This window comes from Phalacrocorax carbo, chromosome 22, assembly GCF_963921805.1.
Source record: "Phalacrocorax carbo chromosome 22, bPhaCar2.1, whole genome shotgun sequence".
NCBI lineage: Eukaryota > Metazoa > Chordata > Aves > Suliformes > Phalacrocoracidae > Phalacrocorax > Phalacrocorax carbo.
Genome location: NC_087534.1, coordinates 4,857,422 through 4,870,373, shown reverse-complemented (window position 1 = coordinate 4,870,373; position 12,952 = coordinate 4,857,422). Strand labels below are relative to the sequence as shown.

The 12,952-nt window shown below is 67.7% G+C and overlaps 1 protein-coding gene across 5 annotated transcripts in view; it reads left to right on the top strand.

The window, feature by feature from the left end:
* The window catches only part of AHDC1 (AT-hook DNA binding motif containing 1), a 54,757-nt gene that overhangs the window by 32,399 nt on the left and 9,406 nt on the right, over positions 1–12,952 (top strand). For 4 of the 5 annotated variants that reach the window (XM_064471469.1, XM_064471473.1, XM_064471472.1 and 1 more), the window contains 2 exons: positions 11,539–11,701; positions 12,713–12,753. In XM_064471469.1, coding sequence (XP_064327539.1) covers positions 11,539–11,701; positions 12,713–12,753 — 204 coding nt within the window. Of the gene's footprint in view, positions 1–10,269; positions 10,325–11,538; positions 11,702–12,494; positions 12,611–12,712; positions 12,754–12,952 lie in introns of those variants that run through there. The other variant, XM_064471471.1, reaches the window with a different exon arrangement.

Genomic DNA, 12,952 nt, shown 5'->3' with positions numbered 1-12,952 from the left:
CTCCTGGGGTCCCTGGTGCTGTCACCCCATGGGTGGGCTTTGCCAGGGGTGGCGGTTTGGTGTCTCCACTGTGCTGCCGGGGTGCTGAGATGCCAGGGGTGGTGGCAGTGGGCTGTGCCCTGCATCCTCCCAGTCCCCATGGCCATCTGCAGTGGGAGCACTGGTTTTGTACTCATTCCCCAGTGCAGTGCAGCACCCGTCCCTTCCCCTGGGCTGGCTGTGCTTTGGGGCAGCAGCTGGGGACCTGGGTGATGCTCAGGGACACGGTGGTTGGGAGCCCTGCTACCTTCCTCCCCTCACCCCCTCCCTCCGCCGCATCCCAGTGCTATCGGGGGGTGGCGTTTGTTTGGGTTTGGGCTCTAATCCCCCACGCAAAGCAGCCGCCGCCTCCCCCCAGTCACCCCACCTTGGGGCAGGATGTGTCCACGTCCCCATCACCACATGGGTCCCCCCATGCCGTGAGCCATGCTGGGCACCTCCTGCCTCACCCAGGAGGCATCTGCTCACCGAAAACCATGGTACCAGGGCGGGGGGACCCTGCCCTGGCCCCCCTGTCGAGGAGTCACGGGAGGCAGTGGGAGCTGGGAAAGGTGCTGAATGGGAACAAAAGGTCTGTGGGGCGGCTGGCAGGGGTGAGCGGAGCCGGAGGCTTTCTGCTGACCCTGCTCCGGCTGCCCCAGCCCTGGCCTCCCCCCGCTGCCCCCACCCGCTCCTGCCGACGTCAGCGCTTCCCAGCAGCGCTCCCAGGTAAAAGAGCTGGCTGGGAGGTGGAAAAGCCATTTCTGCCTTTGCCTTGGCGCTTACGCCTCTGCCAGCCATGGCAAAAACCCCTGGGGCAGGGTGAGTGCTCGTGCCTCGTCCCCGAGCGTCACCGCGGGGCCACGCGCCCTTTTCCCATGGGGGTGGAGCTGTGGCGAGGTGCAGAGCGTGGCACGGGTTGGGTGTGGGGACAGTGACCAGGGGTGGAGGTGGCCCTGCCCTGGCGGCCCTGGCGCTGCTGGTGTTTGCCTCCATGCTCCTGCTTGGCCAAGTGCTGTTGTCACCGCAGGCAGACGAGGCAAAGCCCATGGGGCAAGGAGAGGGGCTGCCTGGGGTCACCCCGCTGCCTCTGGTCACCAACTGGGATGCACTGGGGTCCCAGTAGCCACACTGGGGGAAGGTGGGTGCAGGAGCAGCGCGGTGACTTGCCCAGGGCCATGCAGGCGGGGCAGTGGCAGAGGTGGGACTGACCCAGGGTGCTCGGCAGCAGGTCCCTGGGTGCCCCAGGTCTCAGCAACGCGCCCGCCGCCGGCTGCCCAAGGGTTAACGAGAGTTTGCTGCTCCTGCAGACAATTAGTGACATCTTTGCTGACAACGCCACACTGAGCCGCTCGCCGCCTCCCCGGCAGCACCAGCCTGGCCGCCCCCGCGCCCTGCACGGCCCCCGCACCACCGCCTGCCTTCACCGCCATGGCCCCGACGTCCAGCCCAGCACCTCACCCCGGCACCTAGCCCTGGCGGCTTTTCGGCAGCGGCGGCACAACTGCAATCCCGAGCGGAGCAGCCAGCTCCCCTCGCTGCCCTCTGACCTGCTGTTGCTGTGGAAACTGCATCCCACATAGGATTATGGAGCCTGAATCCGCAGGCTCCAAACTCCCCTCGAAATCCAGACAGCCACTGGGGTCCCCTCCCTGCCCGCCGCGCCAGCCCCCCTTCCCGCAGTGCCCACGGGGTGCCTGCCTGTGCCTGCCAGCCCCGCCGGGGTGGAGGCTGGGTGCTGGAGGAGGTGGCAGCAGCGCTCCTGGGTCCCCTGGTTTGCACCCGCAGGCCGGTGATGCTGCCAAAGGTGGCTCGGTGTGACCACGAGGCCATCGGTGGCCCCTGACGCCTCTGCTCCCCCATGCCATTGCCCTCAGCATCACCTCACGGCGTGCCACCATCCCTGCATCCTGGAGGGGTGGGGAGAGGTGTGGGGCACTGGTTGGACTCCCCACCACCACCAGCAGCCAAAAGCACCCCAGGGAGGTGGGTCCACCCAAAGGAGCCGTCCCCAAACCGTGTGCCTATGGGCACCCACCACCAGCAGGAGCCGGGCACCCACCAGAGCCCCCCACATCCCCAGGGACGGGCAGCGTGAGTCCCCCAGGCCTGGGTGCCCGCGCTGGGGGAAGGGATGGGCGCGGGGGAGAGCGGAGCCTGTTCGGGGAGCTCTGTGGGCTGGGTTTGTGTCTCAGCATCTCTCCCTGCCACCCGGGGAGGTAGGAGCTGAATTAATCGCGATCAATTAGTGCTGCTTGCAGTCCCCGGCTTCCTCCCTGCACCAGCTTTGTGCCGTCGCGCCTGGCGAGGGGGGCCCCAGCGTCCCCAGCAGCACCCAGGCACCACTGGGGACCGCAGCCCCTCTGGACCCCCTTGGATGGGGACAGGGGACAAGCGGGGCGTCTCCCAGCCCTTGGGGGCACCCGCAGCCATAGGAAAGATCCATGCCATAAAATTTGGCAGGGGCGATGGCGCGGGGATGGGGAGGGGACGCATGAGCCCCTCGAAGCCCCTCTCCCAGGGCTGGAGCCGGATGATGGGGGGTCCCGAGCGAGCGGCTGGATCCTGCAGTATACTGCAGCAAATGCCCTGCAATCTGCATCCGAATGAATCCCACCTTCCTTCCCCCGCAACGTGCTGCCCTGGGCTACAGCTAATCTATTGTGCGCTGGGCTGCAGCCAGCACAAGCTGCAATACAGTAAATCCTTCTGCAGTATCCTGCAAGGGGACCGAGCCCAGCCGCAGCCGCTCGCCGCCTGCCAGACAAAGCCGGGGGGCCCGCGCGGGGACGGGGCGCAGGGGACGGGGACGCGGGCGGGTGGTAGGCACCCCTGGCTTCATGCTGGCGAAGCTGGGAGGATGGAGCCCCTGACCAGGGTGGGAAGTTCCCCGGGGAGTTTTGACAGCGCCGTGCCCCGTGGATCCCCCTCACCCCCCAAATCCCCGCCGCGGGCCAGGGAGATGCTCTGTCCTCTGCCCCCCCAGAGCGTGGGGTTGTCCCTAAACCCTGTCACCACCACGGTCCCCCCCAGAGTCCCGGTGCAACGCAGGGGTTTGCATCCCCGTCCTCTCCCTGTGCGTGGTGCAACCTCCCTTGTGCCTCAGTTTCCCCACCGGCACAGGGCCTGCCAATCACCTCACCCCCTTCCCGCAAGCGGGCTCCAGCGCACGTGAGCCCCGCTGCCCTTTGCTGTGGGATTTTGCTTGGATACTGTTATTATCGTTATTATTACTATTATTATTATTGTTATTATTATTGTTATTATTATTATTGGGATGTTGGTGGGGCTCTGCGGCTCTGCCGGACCCGTCTTTGGAGAGCGAGGCATCCTTCAAAGGGAAGGCGCTCTGTCACCGCCCCACAGCAGCTGCGTTCTCCTCAATTAGAAGAGGTAATGAAGCAATTTATGGGCATCTACAAAGTGATGTGTGAGTGACAGGCTGTGTACGATCCGCGCCGGGGCTCTGCCGGCAAGTTGCGTTCTTCCAATTTTAATAGAAAGCTCCCCGGCGGGGTGGGAAAAAAAATAGGCGTACCTATAGGGGTGTGTGTGCTCTGAGGCTCGTACGTGGCTGGATCAGTGATGCCGGTGGGTTGTGGCTGGGTGCGGGGAGAGCTGGGTGCCCTGATCCCCCGGCCCCCCGGGACACGCCATGCTGCAGCCTGGCCCAGCCGCGGCTGTAACCGGAGCCGGGAGGGCAGCTGGGTGGGAGCGGAGCGGGGGGCTGGGGTGGTGCAGGATGCCTGGGTCCTCTGGGAGAATTGGCTGCAGCTCCCTGTTTCCACCCGCGCCCTGGGCACAGCCTGCTCTGCTCCCTGCCTCGGTTTCCCCATGCATAGCCGTGCCCCCGCCGCGTACCACTGCGGGACCCCGGGTGCTTTCCCTGTGCTCGCACCTTCCTCACACCTCCGGCTTTTTGGGAGGCACCGCGGCCTCTCAAAGGCGAAGGGTGAATTTTGCTTTGGGGTCACCCACCCTGATCTGGGCAAAACCCTGGCACCAGCTGTCGACGGCCTCCTGCTAATGCCGCTGCTGGGGTCTGGGATGGGGGTCTGCAGTGCTGGCCTGGCCGTTTCGGGGTCCTGAGGGGTCCTTGCACTGTGGGAGCCCATGGGTGCTGCCTGGGTGCCCGGCTGGGGCTGCCAGCGCCGCGTGGCTGGGAGGGTGCGGGGGCACGGTGGTGCTTGTCGGTGCGTTGTACCCCCGAGTGGGTGTGATCCCAAGCGTGCATGGGAGGTGGGTGCTGCACGTCCGTGTGCCGGCACACCTGTGTGTGTGTGTACCTGTGCGCACCCACGTGTGCACCCCTCTGTGTGCACACAGGTGCTGTGCGTGTTCCTGTACCTGTGTGTGCACCTGCACCCGTGTAGGTGTGCGTGTGCACCTGTACCCGTGATTCCTTGCATGGGTGCACCCATCTGTGTGCATGCTGGCACCCATGCATGTTCCTATACCTGTGTGTGCACCTGCACCCATGTAGGTGAGCGTGTGCACCTGTGCTTGTCTGCGTGGGTGCATCCGCGCGTGCACAGTCCTCCCCCGGTGGGCGCACCCACGTGTGCGTGCACCATGCTTCCTGTGGGTGCACCCACATGTGCACAGTCCCCCCCTGCACGTGTACCTGTGCACACTCCTGCGTCTGCACAGCAGCCGTGTGCACCTGCAGCCCCGTGCACATGCACGCCTGCACCCGTACCGGGCGGTGGGTGCATCCCCTCCGTGCCCACCTGTATGTGGGGTGCCAGGCTGCCGGCGTGCCGGGGCAGCAGTGCAGGGAGGGGGGCACTCTGTGGGGCTGCCCCTCTCCCTGCACCCCCGCCCCGGCACGCTGGCGTTGGCATCGTCCCCAGTGGCTCCCACACCCCAGCTCGGCCCCAGCCAGCCCTGCACCGTGCTGCATCTCCCAGGAAACAGGATCCGCAGCCAGGAGTTTCCGCTCAACTCGTGTGTGCCTCCCACAAAAAAAAAAAAAAAAAAAAAAAAGGGAAAAAAAAAAGAAAAGAAAAAAGAAAGGGAAAAAAAAAGAAAAAGAAAGAACCACCCTGACACCAGCCCGGCCGTAAATCCTGCCCGGCCCATTCTGCTTTTCTTGTCTAGCCAGTTTCTAAAATTGTCCAAGGGAGGCAACTGGCTGCTCTCCCCCTGCCCGGACCCCCCGGTCTCCACCTGGCCCCCCCGGTGCGGTGCCGGCACCGAAGGGGTGCAGCGGTGACGCCGTGGGCTCAGCCAGTGCACCTGGACCCCGCTGCTGCCGTTCCCTGTGGTGGGGCTGCAAGCAAGGGGGGGGGTGGCGGTAGTGCCCGGTGTGGGGGGTATGGGTGGGTGCTGGGTGGGCCAGGACCCCGGTGGGCACATGGTCAGCATCCCCGCATCCCGGCGGGCGCCCCTTTGCTGCCCTGGGCAGCCCCCCAGCCCCTGCGCCGGGGGAGCATGGCTGTGCCGAGCGAGCCTTCGGCACGGGCACACGTCCATCTGGCGCCTTCCAAATGTTACTGGCCTCGCAGGATCCCGGCCCCGCTTGGCGTTAACCCGCAGCGCACCGTGGCCTCGCAGCCGGGTGGGGACAGCGGGGAGCTGAGCATCGCCTCTGCGCCCACCCTGGGGGTCCCCCAGCAGGGTGTCGGGGGGGGCCGCGAAGCCGCCCTGGGTGCCACAGGCTGCGGGTGGGGCGTGGCGTGGGCAGGGGACGGAGCCCCCCTCCGCGCCGGCACGGCCGCGAGTGTTACATGACCCGGCGTGGCCGGCACTGGGCAGGGACACACCGGGGCTGTGACTCATGCTGTGGCTATAACAGGGAGCCCAAAGAGGGGGGCCACGGCCGTCTGCGCAGCCTCAGGCCTGCCGGCGCATTTGGGGGGGGGGGCCTCGGGGCACGCTCACCACGCTGGGGCAAAGCACCCCACGGCACCGCCGGGAACAGCCATCGCACGGAGATGTGGGTGCAAAAATACCCGGCACCCCAAGGAGCCCCTGGCACCCTGACCTGGTACCCCAAGGGATGGGTGCTGGGGTGTCCCCCTCCCCAGCAGGGAGAGGGCAGAGGAGGGGGCCAGGCCGGCTGCTCGCCTCCCGCGCCGGCTCGACGGGGCGGGGGAACAAAGCTGGCACCGAGGAAAGCAGCTAAATTTAGCCCGTTTCCCTGCTAGCTCTGAACTGCGGCTCTGGGCTCCAGCCGGCCGAGGTGCCACCGTCTCTGCAGTCCATCTGTCGAGCGGTTTTGCCGCCCCACCTCCCCCAGCTCCCCCCTCCCAGGCCCCATTGCCGCCCTCTGCCCTCCCCCCCCCAGGCAGGGAGGGGGCTCAGGACCCTCTGGGACCAAGGGGGTTGGGGTGGGAAAGGGGGCTGCGTCCGTGCCGGATGATGCTGTTGGGGCTGGGGGCTTTTGGGCATGGAGGGGTGCATGCCCCCCGCATCCATGTCCCCAGGCGGCTGCGCCCACCCGGGCCTGTGACGTGGGGGGAGAGGGCCCTAGCATGGGGAAATGGTTTCTTGCAGGGGGAGATGATTGCAGGGGAAAATGGTCGTTGCATGGGAGGTGGTCATTGCGGGGGAGGTGGTCGTTGCAGGGGAGATGGTCGTTGCGGGGAAGATGGTTGTTGCAGGAGGGATGGTCATTGCAGGGGAGGTGGTCGTTGCAGGAGGGATGGTTGTTGCAGGAGGGATGGTCGTTGCAGGGGAGATGGTTGTTGCAGGAGGGATGGTCGTTGCGGGGAAGATGGTTGTTGCAGGAGGGATGGTCGTTGCAGGGGAGGTGGTCGTTGCAGGAGGGGTGGTCGTTGCGGGGAAGATGGTTGTTGCAGGAGGGATGGTCGTTGCGGGGAAGATGGTTGTTGCAGGAGGGATGGTCGTTGCAGGAGGGGTGGTCGTTGCAGGAGGGATGGTCGTTGCGGGGAAGATGGTTGTTGCAGGAGGGATGGTCGTTGCGGGGAAGATGGTCGTTGCAGGAGGGATGGTCGTTGCGGGGAAGATGGTTGTTGCAGGAGGGATGGCTCCTGCAGGGGAGATGGTTTCTTGCAACACCAGGAAAAGGGGTCTGACCAGGCATCCCCATCTCTGCCCACCTTGAGGTCACCGTGACATGTTACGGGGCTGAGGGCTGAACCCATCAGGGGTCCCACCTGCTCCGGGACCACCAGGCCTGGAGGATGCCACCAGCCAGGCTGGGGACTGTGCTGCAGGAGACCCCACTGGCAGCAGCACACCTGGGCCCAAGCCCGAGAGAAGGGCTGTGTCTCCCAACTCAGCACCGTCCCCAGCAGCCTGGGTCGGGGCATTGGGGTCCCCAGGGTCCCCACTTCCTCGGCCAGCCAGGATTTCGGAGCTGTTTCGGCAATGAGTTTCCAACCCTGTCTTGCTGCAGTGCTGGGTGGTTGGGGCGATGCGGAGACCTGCAGGCACCTTCTGCTTATAGCCCAGCAGTCCCAGAGCCCCCTCCCCAGCGCCAGGATGGGTGCCTGAGCCTGCCCCAGGAACGTGGCACCCCGGGGTGCCGTGGGAAGGTGGCTGCCAGCCCCAGCTCCCCCTCGGGGCCACATCTCCCAGGTGTGTTTGCCCCACGCGCCAGCCAAGCCCTTCCCAGCAGCGCCGTCTCCTCCCGCTGCAGCTCTGCATCCCAGCCCCGTGCTGGGGGGACATGTTCCCCCACCAGCTCCCTCCTTTGGGGGGGACCCCAAGAAACCTCTGCTCTGGCAATTGATGGCTCCGCGAAGGGAACCAGCAGCTGAGCAGCTCGGCTGGACCCGTTACCTAAGATGAAACCCAGGCGCCATCTGCTCCGTCTCCTAATTACCAGCGCAGCAGAGAGGGCAGGGCGGCGAGGGGACGCGGCGACGGATGGGTTCGAACCGCGGCGGGAGTGGGGTGACAACCGAAGGAGGGATCAGGGTTGCCTGCAAGCACCCCACATCCCTGCCTGCAAGCGCCCTATGCCCCGGCTCCCATCTGTGCACACCCCTCCGGACCCCCGGCTCTTGCCCTGCTCCCAGCCCGTGCGCCAGTGGCATCGCAGGGCAGTGGGTCTCTGAGGAGGGTGGGTGCCCTGGGAGGGTTCTAGGTGGGATCCCAAAGCACCCCTGGTGCTGATGGGTGCTCCCATTCTGGAGGTGGGCAGGGAGCTGGCAGGGGATGCCCGGTGCCTGGGGTGCAGGCAGGGTGACAAGGTGCAGGGAAGAAGAGGAGGGAGCAGGTCCCACATGCTTTGGGATGGGGGCCACGGTGCCGAGGTGAGGGGGACGTGGAGGTCAGGGTGGTGGGGGGTGAAGGCGGGGGGTCCTCCTGCCTGCCCGACCCCCCGCGTGGTGCAGGGAGGAGGTGGCCGGGGGGGGGCTGGCTGGGGAACACGGAAACCCTCGGAAAGCGCCTGCCAGGAAGCTGTCACTGGAGGGGATTTTCCATTGGTGTCAGCAGGCGCAGGACGGGCTCCGGGGGGACTCGCAGGGTTGGGGGGGGCGGGTGTGTGTTAGCGAGCATGGGGGTGCGGGATCATGTGAAGGATGGGGCGCAGAGCGGACAGCAGCAGGGTGGGGGTGTACAAGGGAGGCACCTCCTCGGTGCCCCAGGCGCGTGTGTGTGTGTGTGTGTGCAAGGGAGCTGCACCTCCGCTGTGCCCCTAGATGTGCGTGTGCAAGGGAGGCAGACCTCTGCCATGCCCCAGCCATGTGCGAGCATGTGTGTGAGTGTGCAAGGGAGAGACCCCGCCACAGCATCCCCGGGCTTGTGCAAGGCCAGCCACAGGAGTGGGGCACCCCCTGACGCCACATCGTGCCTGTGTGCAAGGGGGGGGACACCTCTGCAGCGCCCCAGATGTGCGCGTGCACACGCAAGGGACAGCTGAGCACGCAGAACACGGGTGATGGGGGTGGGCAGAGACCCCACCACACCCACGTGGGGGTATTTAGGGCCACCCCGACCCCTCCTGGCACCCCGTGGTGCCCAGGGACCTGGGGGGTGGCAGGGCGATGGCGAGGACCCCCCGTCCCCGGCGCTGCTGCCGCGGGCGGCTCGGCACGGCGCCCCGGCGGGGTGGGAGGCGTCGGGCCGGCGTGTCCCCATCTGTGTGGCGGCTGGGTCCCTGCCGCCTGCCTGTCTCCCGGTGGCATCTCCGGCCCCACCCTGACGTCTGGGTGGCCTCAGAGCCGGGCACCAAACCACGTCCTTGTCTTGCGGGGCCATCCCTCCACCGCAAGCTGCCGCCGCGCCGGTGCCAAGCGAGCCCTTCCGTATCCCCCCCCTCAGCGCTGGGGGTCAGGGCTGGGCGCCAGCAGCCTCAGGGGACCGGGGGAGGGGGGAAGGGGGGCAGCAGCCCCCTGTGCCCTCACGGTGCCACCTCTCCCACCCTGCAGCACCCCTGCCTCCCAAGCGGGAGCCCCCCAGGAGCCTGTCCAGGCCGGGGCGGGGGGGGGGGGCCGTGCCTCTCGCCGCCAACCTCTGTCAAGCCTGAAACCGTTAAACTAATTACAGCTTTGCAGCAGCAGGATTAAGCCAGGGCAGGGGAGGTGGCGAGCCCAGGTAGTCGATTAGTTCACCAGGCGAGGATATTGGATTTCTGCGAGGCGAGTCAGCAGTCTTCGGGGGCTGTTATCTTTGCAGGGCTGCGGGGTCAGGAGGTGGGAAGCGGAGGTGACTGCAATCTCGCCCGCTTCCCCCCCCCCACCAAGCCCCCCCGGCCCCGCCGCAGCACCCGGCCTCGCTGCCTCTCCCCCGCCCGCGGCGCCCATCTATCTCTCCCTTTTGCTCCGTTCCCTCCATCCCTCCTCGCTTGTGTGGTCTCGGTTGGTGTTTTGTAACCAGCGAGGAGGAAAAAAAATTAAAAAAAAAAAAAAAAGAGGGGAAAAAAAAAAAAAAAGAAGGAAAAAGGCCCTACCCCTGGCGAGCAAGCCAGGAATGGCGAAGTCCGGAGAGCCTAATGCGAAACATGTGGCGGCTGCCTGGGGCTGAGCAGGGAGGTGAAAGTGAGCGCGGCGGCGCGGCGAGCATCCCAGCGTGCCCAGCTCCCCCCCACAGCCCCCTCCCCACCGCCCAGGGCCAGGCTCCCATCCTGCACCCCATGGGGTGGGTGGGAGGGTGGGTGGTGGCGTGGGGATGGCGGGTGCTGCCCGTCCCCATGGCGTGGCGCAGTGGGTGCTGGGTGGGGGGCGCAGGTGGTCCCCGCCGTGGGGGGCAGCTGGATGGCGGCAGTTCGGCCGGGGTGAGGGAGGAGCGCTGGCACGGCACAGGGAGCGTCCCCGCCTTGTCACCGGACACGTGGCCTCGCCGGGGGCGGCAGCGGGTCCCAGGGCAGGAGCCTGACGCCGGCCGGTGTGGGGTAAGAGCCAGCTGGGCAGGCAGGGCAGGGCAGGGGGGACATGCCCGGCGTCTATGGCACCCATGGGTGCATGGCAGTGGTTGCCATGTGCCCTGTCGGGGATCCCATAGGGTTTGCCAATGGATCTGCAGCTCCGTGCGCCATGGACACGCGGGGGGACACCGGCGCAGAGATGGGGGGGTCCGTGCCCTGCGCCCCGCGATGCCCCGGTCCTCCCCATCGAGCCGTGCGCAGCGTGTGCGGCAGGGACCGGCTCCCAGCGGCTGTTCTGGAAAACCTCCCGTTTGCTTCCTTCCTGCCTGCCTCCCCTCCAACAGCTCTCCGGGCACATTAGCAGCTTCATCAGAGACTAGACCGGTCTTTCTAGCACATATTTTCCTGCTCCACATTGCCCTTGGTGTAACTCTACACCGTGCAGGCAACGCGGCGGTGTTTGCCGGAGAGGTGCCCGCATCTCCGGCGTGCCAGTGCTGCGCCCAAAGGCTGTCGGGGTGACGGGGAGGGGGGGGATGCGGATGGACTGACAGGTTTGAATTCTCTTTCCCTGCCTTGTTGATAAGTTGTCACGCTAATCCAGACACCGGGAAGAGCCTGGATCACGCCGAGCGGCTGCGTGTGTGTGTCTGCGGGTGTGTGCTGGGGGAGGGAGCCAACAGGCAGGGATTCACGCGCGGCTCAGCGGGGGGAAACAGGCGGGCACGCAGGCACGGGGGGACGGCGATGGGTTGTGGGGCTCTGCTGTGCACCCCTGTGCCGATGGGCAGCTGCCTTGGATGGAGCCTGGACCCCCAGCCCGCCAGCGTCACACAGGGGAGCAGGGGCCCCCGCATGCACACGCGTGTGCAACACATGCATCCATGTGGACATGCACACGTGTAGGCACGCACACACGCGCCTGCAGCTTGGGGCGGAGATGCCCTGCCTTGGATGGGCAGCCCCCAGCTCGAGGCGCAGCCACGGTGGGGAGGAAAGGGTCGTCCTGCCCCAAAAGGTGCCTGGGCACCCTGTGACGGGCCCCATCCTGTGGGGAGGAGGGGACAGTGTGGGTCCACGGGTGTCCCCGTGGGCTGTGGCTTCGAGGGGAGGGTGTGAATGGGGGACACACAGCATGCCCAGCCCTGCGGGCAGCCACGCCAGCCCCGGGGGTAGGGGGTGCTTCCTGGTGAGGGGGCTGCTGGGCTGACATGCAGGGGTCCCTGTGCTTGCTCGAGCAGATGGGAGCTCGGTCGCCTGCCAGCCCGTCGCACTGGAGAACGGTGCCAGCCCGCCAGCCGAGTGGTTCCCGCGCACCCAGGGCTCCAGCCCCCGCCAGCCCGGCAGCGAGGGCGACAGCAGGAGCTTCAAAGTGAACCTGCACTGCAAGCACCCACGGCCCAGGTACCCCGGGGGGGCCCTCGCCCCGGGAACGGGGAGCGGGGGCTGCACCGGGAGGTGGGGGGGGTTGGTGGTGTGGGGACACAAATCTTGCTGCCTCTGCTCTGCCCGTCCCTGCCTTGGCTGGAGCGAGGGGGGGCTGCAAAGCATCCCTGGGGATGGTGCGGGGGGGGGCTCTGCGGCTTTGCAAAAGTCCTTGGCTGGGGCGGGGGCGGCTAAGAGGGGTGCCTGCAGCCCCCCCGTGGGGTGCAGGTCGTGCGGTGGGTGCGTGGGGCCCGTGCCAGATGCCGTGCACCCCTACCCACCCGTGGGCGCTTGTGCCACGCCGCCACCACCACCCACGCAGACCTCGCTGCCGGCGGCGAGGGGAAACTGAGGCAGAGGCGATGGCGGGGGGGCGTCCCCAGGGGCTGCTGGCGGCGGGTGGGGGCGGCCGCCGTGCGTGGGGTGTCCGCGCGTGGGTGGGGAGGAGGTGGGGCGCGGGGGGGAGGGGCACATATTGAGCCACCTCCGCGGGTAAAGCACTTCCCCCCCCCCCCCCGCCCCCCGAGCCCCCGCCCCCGCGGGGTGTCCGCCGGCCGGGCCGGGGCGGGGGGCGGCGGGGGCCGGGCCGGGGCGGCGGGCGGGAGCGCGGCTCGCCGGGGACACCTAGCGGCAGCGCGGCCGCAGGGCCCCCGCCTCGCCCCCCCGGAGCCCCCCCCCCCCCCAGCGCCCCGGACCCCTGGAGGGGTTGGTGGTGGTGGGAAGGCGGGGTTGTGGGGGGGGGGGGGGTAAACCTGTCCCCTCTGTCCCCCAGATCGGAGGCAGCCTCCGCCCCCCTTCCCCGTCCCCGCCCCGCTCGCAGCCCCGACGCCAGGGTGATGGGCGGGCGCTGCCCTCTCGGCTGTGGGAGCTCGGGAGGATCGGCCCCTGGTATGTCCCTTGTAGGGACTGCGAAGAAGTCGTGGGCGCGGTGGGCACCCCGGTCCCCCCCCGCCCGCGCGGGGCTAACCCTCCGCACCGCTTCCTTTGCAGAGAGCTCAAGTGCAATAGCAGGAGCAGCAGCAAAGCCGAGGGTAAGTCCCAGCCCCGCGATGTCCCCGGACCCCCCCCCCAGCCCTGCCCCGCGGGGGGACGGCAGAGCCCAGACCCCTATGGGCACCAGCCACCCCGCTTCCCCTTGGAGGTGGCTCTGCGCCAGGGCGAGCCGGCGGCTGGCACGAGTGGTCCTGCCGTGGGGACGGCATCCAGCCCGCCCTGAGCAGGGGAGGGGGC